The sequence below is a fragment of the Lycium ferocissimum genome, chromosome 9 (assembly GCF_029784015.1).
Source record: "Lycium ferocissimum isolate CSIRO_LF1 chromosome 9, AGI_CSIRO_Lferr_CH_V1, whole genome shotgun sequence".
NCBI classification, from domain to species: Eukaryota; Viridiplantae; Streptophyta; class Magnoliopsida; order Solanales; family Solanaceae; genus Lycium; species Lycium ferocissimum.
In genome coordinates this window covers 34,057,704-34,072,765 of record NC_081350.1, presented here as the reverse complement: position 1 = coordinate 34,072,765, position 15,062 = coordinate 34,057,704, and the positions used below count along the sequence as shown (strand labels likewise).

Below are 15,062 nucleotides of genomic sequence, written 5' to 3'. Positions count from 1 at the left end.
AACGGACACGCTTATTTCGGCTCGGATCTGCTGTGTCCGGTACAACACCCCCGACGTGAAGCAAGGTAGAACGTATTCGTGCCCATTTGAACCTGTCTTTTGCTCCGATCTTATCGGTCACAAATTGATCCGGTTTTCACCGTATACACATATATTCTTAGTTAATCTCAGATCCCCCAATTAGCTCAATAATTTATAATACGAGCCATGTACTTGAGCTATAACAAATGTGGTATCTTAACCACATACTCCATTTGTACAGTGGTGGGAAATCTTCAATGAGGATGTACGTTGAATACATAAGAAGGGTGTACATGGCGTCCATGACGGAGGGGGGGTCAACACAGAGAAGGACCGGCAGACTTATAGCGAATATATGTAATGTTTTTATACTTAATCAATAAAAATCACAGATCTTAGACATTGGATTAATGATTGCGAAATTAGTCAACTAGTTGTAGTCGTAAACGAGAAAATTCTTAATAATCGCGTAACATCTTTGCTTGAAAGTGCATTTTTTTTTTATCCAATTTTAACTTTGATTTTGAATTTGTTATTAATCTTGATAAATTTTGTGAAAGAATTAACTAATTAAGGAATTTTCTCGTCGAAGGAATTAAAGATACCTCGAGGAATATATCGGAAAAAGCAAGATATGAGGATATTCTATCACCGAGAAATATCCTTTTGAATTTAATCTTAATAATTGATGCGTAGAATATACAGACACAAGTTTTAATTTGTTTGCATGAGTTGTTCAACACGCATGAAAATTTTGTGTCCCGAAAAGGTTGCTTATCCTAAAAGGACCTAAAATTTGGCTACTTCTGGAGTCAACTTTTAAGTAACAGTGATGAAAGAGATCGAAAATGAAAGGTAATATTTTCTGCAGATACTGTAGCCTTGGTCCTAGAAGGAGATAGAGATGGACGTTAGTTGAAAGGACGAGAACTTTTTCATTATATATGAACTTATCTTTTAATGTATATCATATGATACAAGTAAAGATGATTTGATAATATAAAAATTATTTATACGGACAACATATATTACTTAAATAAAGTCAGAGTAAAAAAAAATTACACAATCAGGTATATTTACAAGTACGTCTCCTTAAAATATGAAATCTTAAAAATAAGATATGTATATAATATATACCATGTGTTACAAGTAAAGATGACTCCATGTTATTCATATTGGCGCTGTCTATTACTTAAACTCGATTAAAAATTACTTATTTTACTCTTCAAGTAACTGATTTTATTAATTAATATATATTTTTAAAACGATATGATATGTCTGTAAAAATATATACGACCGGCAATCAATCAATTGGAGTGCAATTAGTAAAAAACATGTGTGACATGCTAATTGTAATTTATTTTTAAATGGCAACCTTTTTTATAAGGTCAAAGCACCCTAGGACATAGAAATGGACGTTAGTTGAAAGGACGAGAACTTTTTCATTATATATGAACTTATCTTTTAATGTATGTCACATGCTACAAGTAAAGATGATTTGATAATGTAAAATTTATTTACACGGACAACGTATATTACTTAAATAAAGTCAAAGTAAAAAAAAATTTACACAATCAGGTATATCTACAAGTACGTCTCCTTAAAATATGAAATCTTAAAAATAAGATATGTATATAATATATACCACGTGTTACAAATAAAGATGACCCTATGTTATTCATATTGGCGGTGTCTATTACATAAACTCGATTAAAAATTGCTAATTTGATTCTTCAAATAACTGATTTTATTAATTAATATATATTTTTAAAACGATATGATATGTCTGTGAAAATATATACGACCGGCAATCAATCAATTGGAGTGCAGTTAGTAAGAAACATGTGTGACGTGCTAATTGTAATTTATTTTTAAATGGCAACCTTTTTTATAAGGTCTAAGCACCCAGAAAATGGCCATTGTCTTTAGCTCTCTTTTCTGTGTGTTCATATATATATTTTCTTCTCTTTCTTGGGCTGTCCAGATCTTGAAATTTCACATTTCCTCGATTTGTAAGTTTGTCCTTAGTCCTTTTAGTTCCGAAAAGTTTGGCAAGTGCAACATTATGAGATTTCGCTTTTGCCCAAGTGCCTTTTCTCCATTGGTAAATTATGAAAGTTGGGGTGGGTGGAAATTTGAAAAATATTATCAAAGAATGAGAGAAAAAAAACGTGAATACAGATCAATTGGACCTATCACATTTGAATAGAAGAAAATAATTTTATAAAAAAATTCCGTGTTGTTTTCAGATTTATTATATGTAAAAGGAAATAATTATAAGAAAAATTTAAAATAAAAATGAATTCATAAAGTACTACAAAATCAATTAACCCCACTTATGAAACTACACTGGGTATGTTGTTGTTATTGAACAAACTCAATTAAACCCCCAAAAAAAAAAAAAAAAAAAACACGGTAGTACTAATGTTAGTTTAAAATGATTACTTTTCAAGAAAAAGTAGAAACGTGATTTTCCCCATTGTTTGGATGCATTCTATCACTTCCCTATCTTTACTTTTTGGATATATATGCCCACCACAGAAAAGTTCTTAGGAGTTGATTAATCTTTTGACGTGCAATATTTATTTGAACGCAACAACTTTCGACTTTGGGTTTTTCAATTTTAGCCTATAATTAGTTGCTAGAAACAAAATATCAAAAAGTTGCAAAATTCCTGAGCCAGACAAATAATTTGCTCTGCTCTTCAAGTACATGTAATGGATACTGCAATCCTCAAATTTTCATGCCCATCACCCATTTTCGAAAAGCTATATTTTACTCACAAGATACCCGGGAACTATACAAGATCTTGTGATTATTGCACCAAATTGCATTGTCACTTTTATTTACAAGACCTAGAATTTTACTTTGCCACAATAATTTTATTTAATCAAGGTTAAAACATGCATGGTAACTGTGTATATGATTTTTTGTAATATCAAGTTATTTTGACCTATTATAGAGGTTATTACTTTATTTTTCATGTTGCCATATCAAACTTGATATAAAGAATTACTAATTGTAGGTCAAGTTTACAAAACTTGGACTCTTACTTTGATGGGATCATTTAGTATTTTGTTACTTTGATCCAAGAAAATCGATACCACAAAAAACGAGACTCACTTTCTTTATTGTAATTTCTTGGATTGGCATAATGATCTTAGATTTGACCCCAAAGTAAAACACCTAGATGTAGAAACGCTTTTTCCTCCTTAATATAACACGTTTAAAGGGATGCTCAAATGGTTAATTTGATTAAGTGAAATCCCTTTTTACATGGGACTAGCTAGGCACCTTTTAAATTTCCCCTTTTGAATTCATGGGTACAAGCATTTTGAAGTTCACTATCAATCATTTAGTGTATCATTTGAAGCTACGGACCACGAAATTTCCTCCAAAAAAAAAAATCAAAAAGAAAAGGAAAAGTAAAAAAAAAACATTCATGTGGACTTACCACTCCCCTGATAATGGACCTATGTAAATAAAACAAAATAAAATTAAGGCATTAATTAATTTAATAAAAGAAGCCAAAGGAGTGACCCCAAACCAACGGCTATAAAAAGGTAATGGAATCAACTGAATCTTACCATCGTCTTGGATACCTTCTCTTAATATCTCTACCTTTCCTCCTCATAGTACTTCACTACATCAATTAATCAAAGAAAAAAAAATTAGCTAAAAATGGCACTTCCTGTGACACAACAAGAAACAAAAACTCTTCCAGATGCCTGGGATTACAAAGGCCGACCAGCTCTTCGATCCTCGTCCGGCGGTTGGTCTAGCTCCGCCATGATTTTAGGTAACTTTCCATATTTGAACTTGTCATTGTTGGATTTAGAGACGGCTCTAAGACAAGTTCTATGAGTTCAACTGAACTCATTCGTACTTTAGGCTAAAAAATATATACATATTACTTATTTTATTATTTACTATATATAGGGATTGAAGCGGTGGAGAGGCTAGCGACATTAGGTATTGCTGTAAACCTGGTGACATATTTGACTGGGACCATGCATTTAGGAAATGCTAACTCGGCCAACAACGTTACAAATTTTCTTGGAACTTCATTTATGCTCACTTTGCTTGGTGGTTTTGTAGCAGACACTTTTCTTGGACGGTTCGTGAATTTCTATATATCTTAAAATTTGGAATTATATGAAACTTATCTGTCACTAACATCTTTTTTTGCTCTTTTAATTTTTTTTTTTTCAGGTATCTTACTATTGGTATCTTTACTACAATTCAAGCCATGGTACATACCAATTTTTTGAATCTTGATGATAACTTAATAGAAATATCTTTTTCTCCTTTTGAGATCCATCATGTTGGCGAGTTGGACTAACTTGGTCATCAAATCATCCTTTTCCTTTTGTTCTTACGTGAGATTGATGCATGAACGCAAAACAATTTTTTTTTTTTTAAGAATATTTGACGAGGAGACAAGAAAGAGTAATAATATTGACGTCCATGAAGGGATTAAAGAATCTAAATATAAATGTTGTGAAGAGGAAAATCGATCAAAAAGGGAATTAAGATGAAGAAAAATATAATGCCACTTGGTTTAAATTAACCCTTTTTTTAATGATGAATGAACTCAATGAAGTGGAGCAGTAAGCATGGGCGTTGAATGCTTGATTATGAAATGAAAAAGTGGAAAAAGAGAAGGAAGAAGAAGAGGAAAAAACATAGAATATACCATTACTAGCTGGATTTTTTAAAAGATAAAAAGAAAAGATTCTGTTTCATCTCTCTCTTCAAAAAAAATTTACTACTCCATATTTATGGATCAATAATGTATATAAATCACATAATTCTTCATGACAAGTCTGACATGATAACATGTTATAACAGGTTAAATTGCACTGCACTGATAGTAAATACAGTACTAATTCATTTACTTGTTATCATGATGAATTATAGGGTGTTACAATCTTGACAATCTCCACTATAATCCCAAGCCTTCGACCACCAAAGTGTGAGCCAGGGAGTTCAACATGCATCCCTGCAAGTGGCAAACAACTTATGGTCCTATACGCCGCCTTATACATGACGGCGCTCGGGACGGGCGGGTTGAAATCCAGCGTGTCCGGGTTCGGGTCAGACCAATTCGACGAAACGGACAAAAAAGAAAGAGGACAAATGACAAAATTCTTCAACTGGTTCTTTTTCTTCATCAATGTTGGAGCACTTGCTGCAGTGACAATATTAGTGTACATTCAAGATAATTTGGGAAGAGAATGGGGTTATGGAATTTGTGCTTGTGCTATTGTTATTGGTTTGGTGATTTTTCTATCAGGCACGAGGAAATATCGTTTCAAGAAACTTGTAGGGAGTCCGTTGACACAAATTGCTTCGGTTTTTGTGGCTGCTTTGAGGAAAAGGCATATGGAATTGCCTTCTGATTCTTCACTTCTTTTCAATATTGATGATATTCCTGGGGATGGTAACAAGAAAGCCAAGCAGAGGTTGCCTCACAGCAAAGAGTACCGGTGAGTTTTTTTTTTTCTTTTTTTCCCCCGACTTTTTTCTATAAGTTATATACATCATTAGTGTAAAAACAATTATACTAGCTATAAGGTCACCTAAAGGCCATTTGATAGTTTAGAAATATTTTGTTTTGGTGAATTATATAACTTGAACTCATCTATTATTGTGAATATTTGTGATCTAGCTCCTTTTATTTCGTCATTTCCATTTGAGACTTAAAACAAGAAAAAAATTACTTATTTAACTTTTTATTTCTTTGGAATTAACAACCAAATTATCATATCTCCCCTAAGTTTATTAGTAAAAAAAAAAATAGACTTTAGAGTAGTTTCTCTATAGCATTCTAGAATTGTGGTGGAAATAATAGGATTCCTTTGTGAGGTCATGGGTTCTAAACCTGAGAATTAAAAAATTCCGGTAGGGTGTGTTACTCCCTGAGTCCTGGGAATGAAAACAATTCGTATTAATCGGGGCTCCAAAGCGAATAACAAACACTGAATATGCAACCAAAAAAATAATAGGCACAAGTTCATCAAATTTCAGATACTAGTTTAATCCTTCTATTGAGTCGCACTTCATGAGTTCAATACATCTTTAGAAAGAGAAATTGTGCTCGGTTAAGCATGTGCAATGTCCTGATTTTTAGATCGAGGAAGAAAGACGCCAACAATTGGAAAATGAAGTTTTTATGTGCAAGTTATCATCATTTCTGGTGGGCTTTGATTATTCCTTGCACTATTTGCATTATTATTTGAAGTGCTTTGAACTTATCCCCACGGTAGGCCAAATCTTGGATGGCCAACCACCATAAACCAATTAATCACCACATCTCCAATCAAATCCAAAAAATTATTTCCATTTTGTCGAAATGTTTTACGATATGGCCAAACTATTTAAGACTTTTTGTAATATTTTGCAAGTTGACTTATAATATATAATTGAATATACATCAGCCTACATTAAACCCTCCCCCACGACCCAAGGAATTTGGAGTAGACACTCTTTTACTCTTAATTATTCTTTTTTTATATGTGGAAAGTGTCACCTTCCCTGCTTATTGCCTGTAACCTTCCCTGCTTATTGCCTATAGAGTTGTGGTCTTTGATTATATTGATTATTTTTTATATATACAAACACGAGCGCACTTCTAATAGTACCTCAAATGCTTTTTTTATTTATTTTCATGATATATTTTGTCTTACAATTCAAAAGGCGGTAATCATACACCTTTTAAAATAATTAAAAACAAAAAAAGGGTGAATAATTCTATCACTAACTCTTCCTTGATAGCGATTTTTCCTGGCAGTAAATTTTGAAACTTCTTGCCATTCCATGTTCATGCATGTTTCAAATTGAGAAAAGGGCAAAGGAAAATAAAGGTTTTATAGTGCTATCTTTTTTCCTCCCTTTCTATTATGATCTCATGTTCCCTAGTTCTTGCACTGATTTGTTCAATACAAGTGGTCTTACAGAAAATGTCTTTTAATTTATTCATTTATTTGTCGGGGCGTGGGGTGAGGGGCGTGGGGGATGGGGGTCGAAAATATCAAGAGAAACGGATAAACTTCGGAACTTCAAGGCGGTTTAATTATAGTATTTCTCTCGTACAAAGACAACGTTCATATGTCAGATAAAATTACATAAATATAGTATTTTCTCATCTCAAGTAGAAACAAAATGTTTTCTAATTTTATTTTAGATGAAGATGCAGTGAACACTATGGTCTTTAAGAATTAATTAAAAGAAAACCAAGATCACGAGAGACTCTCAGCCAGTCTGTCACCCAATCGATCTTCACGCCCCCTGGCCTATGTGCCCATACAACTTGTCAAATTTTAAATCTAGCAAACATAAATAGTAGTATAAAGAAAAAGAAGTGGAGGACAACAATAGCAACAGCTTCGAGCTTTTTTTCCAAAAGTTGTTACCAATAATGTCCATATTGAAAACAAATGCATCATTAAATTCCAATTATATAGTGGGCCAATAATTTGACCATGGATTTTGTTTTTATTCTCTGCAGTTTCTTGGACAAGGCAGCCATTAAGGTAAATGACCCTGAATCTGCTGGATTTACCGTGGTGAACAAGTGGAACTTATCAACTTTAACCGATGTTGAAGAGGTAAAATTGGTCGTCCGAATGTTACCAACATGGGCCACGACCATTATGTTTTGGACTGTCTATGCACAAATGACAACATTCTCCGTGTCACAAGCTACAACCATGGACCGTCACATCGGAAAATTCGAAATTCCTCCAGCTTCGTTGACGCTCTTTTTCGTCGGTAGCATCCTTTTAACGTGCGTATTTTACGACCGCATTGTCGTGCCTATCGCACGACGTGTCCTCAACAACCCTCAAGGGCTAAGCCCGCTGCAACGTATTGCAGTTGGCTTAGTCCTTTCGATTATAGCCATGATTGCGGCCGCGTTAACCGAAGTGAAGAGATTGAACGTGGCACATTTGCATGGATTGACCAATAATGCGAATGCCATGGTACCCTTGAGTGTGTTTTGGCTAGTCCCGCAATTCTTGCTAGTGGGGGCAGGTGAAGCATTTACTTATATTGGACAACTTGATTTCTTCTTAAGAGAGTGTCCAAAAGGGATGAAGACTATGAGCACGGGGTTGTTTTTGAGTACACTTTCACTAGGATTTTTCTTTAGTTCAATTTTGGTGACAATTGTGCACAAAGTGACAGGGAACAAACCATGGCTAGCTGATAATTTGAACCAAGGAAGGCTATATGATTTCTATTGGCTATTGGCAACATTGAGTGTGTTGAATTTGATGATTTTCTTGTTTTTCTCAAGACGGTACGTGTACAAGGAGAAGAGGCTTGCTGAAGTTGGAATTGAAATGGAGGATTCAGAACCAGCTTGCCACTAAGGCAATTATCTTCATTAAGGCAAATTAGTTTTTTTTTTTTTTTTTGGTTGTTTTTCTTTTTCTTTTTTGACTCTTTAACTTTATTGGAATTAAGGTTACGTGTATGGTAACCTAGTTGCATATGTACAAAGAATGGGAAAGAGCCTAGTTAATGAAAAGTTGTAGAGCTCTTTCCGATGTTACTTTCTCCTCTGTATCTGTAGAATAACCAAAATAATATAAATCAAATGCAATCGTAACAGCCAACTTCCCAGAGAAATTAACTATCGTTATCTTATTATTTTTTCCATTTTATTTAATCCATTTATCTTTTGCTTTTCCGTCTGATAATCAAATTATTCAACCTTATTATTATTTTGTTTTACTTTGTTTGGTATCAAATGAGAAGAAAAAGTTAGAACTTGGAAACAAGACAAAGCTTAATTACATTTATAAGAAACATTACAGATGTTTTGTATATATGATTAATTGTGCTCGATCAAATTCAAATTTGCACGAGTGGCGCGGCACTCATATTGTCACATGCAATTTTGGCTAATCGATCAAGAAGATGCAATAATATGGAGAACATGAATTTAAATTTCTATTAGAAAAAGTACAGGACCAACTAAATCATGGAGTTAATTAATTCTGGTTGGTCCATTTCCCAACTAAATTTTCTTCAATCAGCTCGAGTGCCCAATCATGATTCACGTGCCCGTCTTTTCCAGCTACAATTTTTCTTTCTGTGTTTTGTTATATATATCTGAACATCACCACATCTTAAACCATTTAGAATTATATAATAATTTAAAAAAAATTAAAATAACAAGTAATCTGTATATCCCAAATCGCTAGCGTCCAATCAAAATAAGTGTCTACACTAAAACTGATACCGTGTTCATTTGAACCAAATACTTTTAGAGTGGAGCATGATATCTATTAAAATTGAAAAATGTAATAGGTATGGTTGAATAATTTGTAGAATACTGCGAGTTCAATGTTAAGAACCTTAATGATTGAATCTATAAAGCTTGAATTCTAAATTCGCTCTGCATCGACGTCATATCCATTTTCAAAAAATTTAGGATCCTGATTTTTAATGGAACATTTCAATAACCCATAGCTCAAATTATTGAATCGCAGCACAAGAGCACGAACTTTTGTGATCTTGTGGTTATATAGAGTTGTGCAGTTGAGACTCCTCTACTTTCTATTAGTCCTATCTAACTATGTGCTAAAAGAGGGGGAGGGGTGCGAGGGGGGTGGGGGGAGGGGGGACGGTATGGCACGGTTTAGAATCTTAAATCAAAAATCATTATTCTAAACTAGAGTGTGTTATCTGATTAATGGCTCACCTTATAAAAATATCTGGTTCGAAATTTAGGAATGAATAACTTTTCATTAGGACGCTTTTTTATCTTCATTAGTGGACTAACTTGACACGAACTCAAAGTAGAAATAGCGCCGTCTAACTATTTTCGGTGCTAAAGTCATTGCCATAAAATTTAAAACTTCATAACAAAGATCGTTTTTAAATACATGAATGAAAAGTAATCATTTGTAAAGTTTACATCAAATCGAATCAATTGAACTTAGAGTTTGCGAATATCAAATGGATAAGCCAAAGAAAACAGATATTTTAGATTCAGAAATAGTCTGGATGAAGAGATACTCAGAACAACTGCACCTTCAATTGGATTATTATCGATCTCAATCCAAAAGGTAACATCATAATTTCATATACTGCCAAAAAACAGGTTGTCGTGTTTGTTATATTGCCAGCACTGTTTGTAATTTTTTTCCCACTTTCCTGTACTGTGGGAAGCAAATAACTCCTAGGGGCCTTAACCAGACACCATATATATTTTCCCTTACCTTGCTGACGGTCCCCTCACTCTCCAACACCGTCCTCTCACTGCATTATTTCTTATTTTTATGACATAAGATCCAGATATTTTATACATTTGTTTAAGTAAATAAAAAGAACAGAAAGAAAATATCGATCCAGGAATCAATAAGAATCAAGTGTTGCAGAGTTATTGTCCCAAGAGGGGAGATAAATTATGCACCGAATCTAAAAGTATCAACTTCTAGATTAAATACTTTGGATTCGTTTGGTAGGGTTTATAAGAATAGTTATGCTAGGATTATTTTTTCAGTCTATTTGGTTTTTTGAGTTACATAAATAGGGTGTATATTAGAATAGACATATAGGGTGTGTTCGGTATGTCAATTTTCTCATGTTCGTTTGGTCAAAAATTTTGGAAAACAAGTTCCTCAAAAATGGAGAAAATGACTTCCCTAATAAAAGTAAGGAAAACAAGTCCACAAGTGCATTCCACCAACCACCCAACCCAACCCCAACCACGCCCACGACCCCACCCCCACTCCCATGCCCACCCCACCCCCCCTCCCCAACAAAAAACATTAATTTTGTTTTGAAAAAAAAAGGTTTTGAATTTATTTTATTTTTGGTTTTTTGCACCACCCACCCTCACCCCCACCCCCTAACTACCAAATCCCAACCACTTCCGCAACCATGCACCACCCCACCCTCCAACCACTCCCGCAACCCATGCACCACTTCCCCCACGCCACACCATAACCCCACCCCTTCAATTTTTTTATTTTATTTTTCTTTTGGATTTCTACACCACCACATCCCTTCCCCCTCTCCCCTCTCCCCCCACCCCCCAACCACTCCGCCCACCCCACACGCTACTCCCACCCCGCACCTCACCCCCCACCCCACCCTCCCTAATTTTTTTTTTACTTTTAATTTTTCTTTTCGTTTCTACACCACCACATCCCTCCCTCCCCCCCCCCCCCCCCCCCCCCACGCAACCCACCCCCAACCACTCCCCCCCGCACTCAACCCCCCACCCCCCCTTCCCCCCAAATTATTTTTTCTTTTTTCTTAAAAAAAGTTTTACAAGTTTCTTTTTTTTTTTTTCACCCCCCCCCCCATGACCAACCCCCCTGGCGACACCCCCACCACCCCCTCCAAAAGAATTAATTTTTTAAAAAAAGTTTTGAAAAGTTTTCTTTTTGATCCTCTACACCCACCCCCCGCACGCCCCCTTACCCCCTCCCGAATTTTTTACTTCCTATTTAATTTTACCTTTGTTAAAAAATTATAAAAATTGAAAGTTTGCGAGGTTATTGGAGGGGGATGGGGTCGTGGGGGTGAGTGGTGTAAAAAGTAACTTTTAAAACTTTTTTTAAGAATTTTGTGTGTGTGTGGGGGGGGGGGGGGGGGGGGGGGGGAGTTGTGGTTTTGTAGAAAACCAAGAAAAGAAAATTTAAAACTTCAAAAAAAAAAATTGGGTGGGGGGTGTGGTATGGGTCCATGCGGGGTTGGGGGCGAGGGGAGGGATCGGGTGGTTTAGAAAATCCAGGAAAAAAATTAAAAACTTCAAAAAGAAGGGGTGGTGGGGGGTGGGGGGTTGGGGTGGAGTTGTGGGGCTTGGGTAGGTATTTTCCTGAAAATGTCTACCAACCGAACGAACATGAGAAAATAAGTAAGAAATTCACTTATTTTCCGTTACCCAACGAACATGAGAATATAAGAAAGAAATTCACTTATTTTCCGTTACCCAGACGAACATGAGAATATAAGTAGAAATTCACTTATTTTCTAAGAAAACATTTTTTAGGAAAACATTTTCGATCCTCCATACCGAACACACCCATAGTACTGGTATTAAATTATGCATAGGTTTATGTACAAGAATTGTACTGAATAGGGTGTATAGCTAATACATGTATTAGTTGTACATAGGTTAAAAATTTCTACCAACCACGAGATTAATAATACCAAAGATAATACATTTATTATTTTCTCTGATACGTCCTAGCAAACGGCTCCTTAAAATCCACATATGTTAGATGCATGTATAGATGGAGGATTAAACTAGACGACTTTACTTTTTATATTATTTTCAAAATCATTATAAGTTTAAAATTTAATATTTACACATATATCATCTGAATTCTGTACTAAAAATATTGTATTTAATTAAACTCAAATTTCCTTCATCACATCCGTCACTGGTTACATGATCATCTTGGTCGAGTTAATATAATACCATTTAACTCAATGTTTAAGCAAAGACGCTAGAAAAGATCTACATACGTAGCTCCAATATCTCCAAAATAATGAAACCAAATAGTGGCCACATCTTACTCCCAGATTAAAATGCCTTCATCTACGAAACTTTTCATTTTACCAAATATATTTGACTTTAAAAATTAAAAAAAAAAAAAATTAAAAAAACTCTGTAATTATGTTGATTTTAATTTTTAGAAGAATTTCGTTTACCATACTATACACTACGCCCTTTAGGGGTGTACATGACCGGGTTGGTTTGGGTTTTTCAAATATCAAGCCAAATCAATTGTGTCGGGCTTTTAAATCTACAAATCAAACCAAACCAATAAAAGTAGAGTTTTTCAACTTCGGGTTTTTCGAATTTTTTTGGGTAAAGTCTTCATATAAAACATATAACTTGCGTTTCAAATATTTCTTTAGTCCTATTAATACAACTAATCAAATTAAGGTATTTCTTAAGAAAATAACACAAAATGTGAGATGAGTTTGTACTAAAATAATTTATTTATTTTTATAAAAGATTAATGAAATCGCCAAGCCATAATGAAAATGATCAAAATTTAAAGTTACTAAGTCATTCTAAAATAAGTTTGGCTAATAAGAATTAATTACATGACTAAATATTTTTTTTTTAAAATTATGTATTTCATTGCCTAAACCAATGCAAAACTAAGAATAGATATCCAGCATTATTATTATTCCTAGTGTTAGAATTGAATTTCTTTTGTTAGTATTAGTATTGAATTGGTTTTAATTTGAGCTCTTATTTGAGTTACTGACATCTATGGACTATAAAATTCATTGGAACATTCAAAATTCTAACTCTAGCCTTGAAAATATGTGAAAAGACTATGAAAGTATTTAAGAAATATTTATAAATTACATTACTTTTGTTGATAAACTATAAATTACATTACAACTAAATGTTTTTATGTATAAAATATTTTTAAAATTTGTATACATGCAATGTCGGGGTGATTTGATTTGGTTTGGTTTGACTTTTTTTAGTTAAACCAAATTAGTTTTTTTTTTTTTTTTTCAAAACCAAACCACTAGTCAGAGTTTTTCCTCGAATTGTCGGTTCAGTGCGATTTATCGGGTTTTTTTTATACCCCTAGTGCCCTTTATAATTCAGTCTAGCCATCTAGGTGCCTAAATACCCAAAGCCTTTCCTCCTCTAAACCTTGACCTCTAGCCTTGTTCGACAGTCCACTTTTTATCCCCTGATAATACTCGATGGAAGAAGATAATTACCCCCTCAGTCCCAAAATAAGTGTCATCTTAGGAAAAAAAATTGGTCCCAAAATAGGTGTTACCTTAGGAATTCAAGACAAATATTGACTAATGTTTTCAACTATGCCTTTAACATTAAAGAAGTAGTCATCTTTAATATTGCTCAATTCTTGAAAAAAAATAGGTTAGTAAACTCTACATTGTATTTATGAATTTCTTAATGGACTTGATTTTTGCTAAGATGATACTTATTTTGAGACAGAGAGAGGACTATTGTACACGTAGATGTGTGCTTACAACTACGAGCCCTCGTCTACTCATCTCAACGTTCATGTTGTTCCTTTTTATTATTATTATTATATGCTTTCTAGTCAAAACATTACATAAATGCTTTAAATGTATTAGAGACTCAAAAGTTAGAAATTTCTTTTGTTAAAAATGATTTCTGATAGTAATTGAATGATCAGCAATGGTCGGATAATGCCAAGCGCCCTGGGAGGCACTAATTTTGTAATGCATAGTGCTATACAGTGATAACTATTCCTGTTGAATAAAAAATAAAACGAGTTGCATTTTGCATGATGTGTTTAGTAACAGGCTTTACAATAGATTTGTTCTCTCATTTTTCCTTCTGTATTTTTTATGGGCTTAATGATTAAAGACAATATGTCCTTCCAGATGAAAAGTATCCTGATATGCCAACTTATTAATTTATATATATATATATTGAACATTAGGGAGGTTGGGGTAATGGAAAGGGGAAAATAGGGGACCTAGTAATTAAGAGTAGATATTAGAACATTAATCGCACCTCTAAATGCCTATTATAAGTCAAACCACAAATTAAAGTATATATATATATAGGCCCCCATCTAATAACATTTTTTCCTCAATATGGATGCTCTTTCTTTTCACCCTATTATATATTTGAACTTTTTAAATGCTATCCTTACACGTAGATGCTTTTTTAGTCCACATCCATTTCATAACATTGTTTATCCAGTCCCTTTAATTTGTTGCGCTTTTGATTTTGGTTAAATTAACAAAAGAATAATAGGAGTAATAAAAAGATATTTGAATGTTAACGCTAGGTAAAAATTTCATGGGAACCCTAATTTGGGCACGCTATTTAAGTAATATCCGCTTTTTTTTTCTTTTTTTTTTTTGTGTGTGTATGAGTATCTACCACTTCTTCTTGCTCAGGCGCACATGTCTAAAATTTTAGCCCTTTTTTACATGTAGTTCATGATTGTATGCATGACTAAAGTGCAGGCATACTTGAAAAAAAAAAGTGAGTTAAATTGGTTTGTTAGATTTGTTCTGCTTTTGACAAATTG

The 15,062-nt window shown here is 33.9% G+C and overlaps 1 protein-coding gene across 1 annotated transcript; it reads left to right on the top strand.

The window, feature by feature from the left end:
• Positions 1-3,618: 3,618 nt before the first annotated feature.
• On the top strand, positions 3,619-8,658 carry LOC132030385 (protein NRT1/ PTR FAMILY 6.3-like). Its single transcript, XM_059420008.1, has 5 exons — positions 3,619-3,820; positions 3,961-4,138; positions 4,234-4,273; positions 4,942-5,510; positions 7,532-8,658. The coding sequence occupies exons 1-5, from the start codon at positions 3,703-3,705 to the stop codon at positions 8,397-8,399; spliced, it is 1,773 nt and encodes a 590-aa protein (XP_059275991.1). The 5' UTR covers positions 3,619-3,702; the 3' UTR covers positions 8,400-8,658.
• Positions 8,659-15,062: the final 6,404 nt, after the last annotated feature.

Bases quoted from the DNA above. Each gene is read 5' to 3' on its own strand.
- LOC132030385 (XM_059420008.1), top strand. From the start codon at position 3,703: ATGGCACTTCCTGTGACACAACAAGAAACAAAAACTCTTCCAGATGCC. The intron at 4,274-4,941 runs GTACATACCAAT...GATGAATTATAG, and splicing joins TTACTACAATTCAAGCCATG to GGTGTTACAATCTTGACAAT. The intron at 5,511-7,531 runs GTGAGTTTTTTT...TATTCTCTGCAG, and splicing joins CCTCACAGCAAAGAGTACCG to TTTCTTGGACAAGGCAGCCA.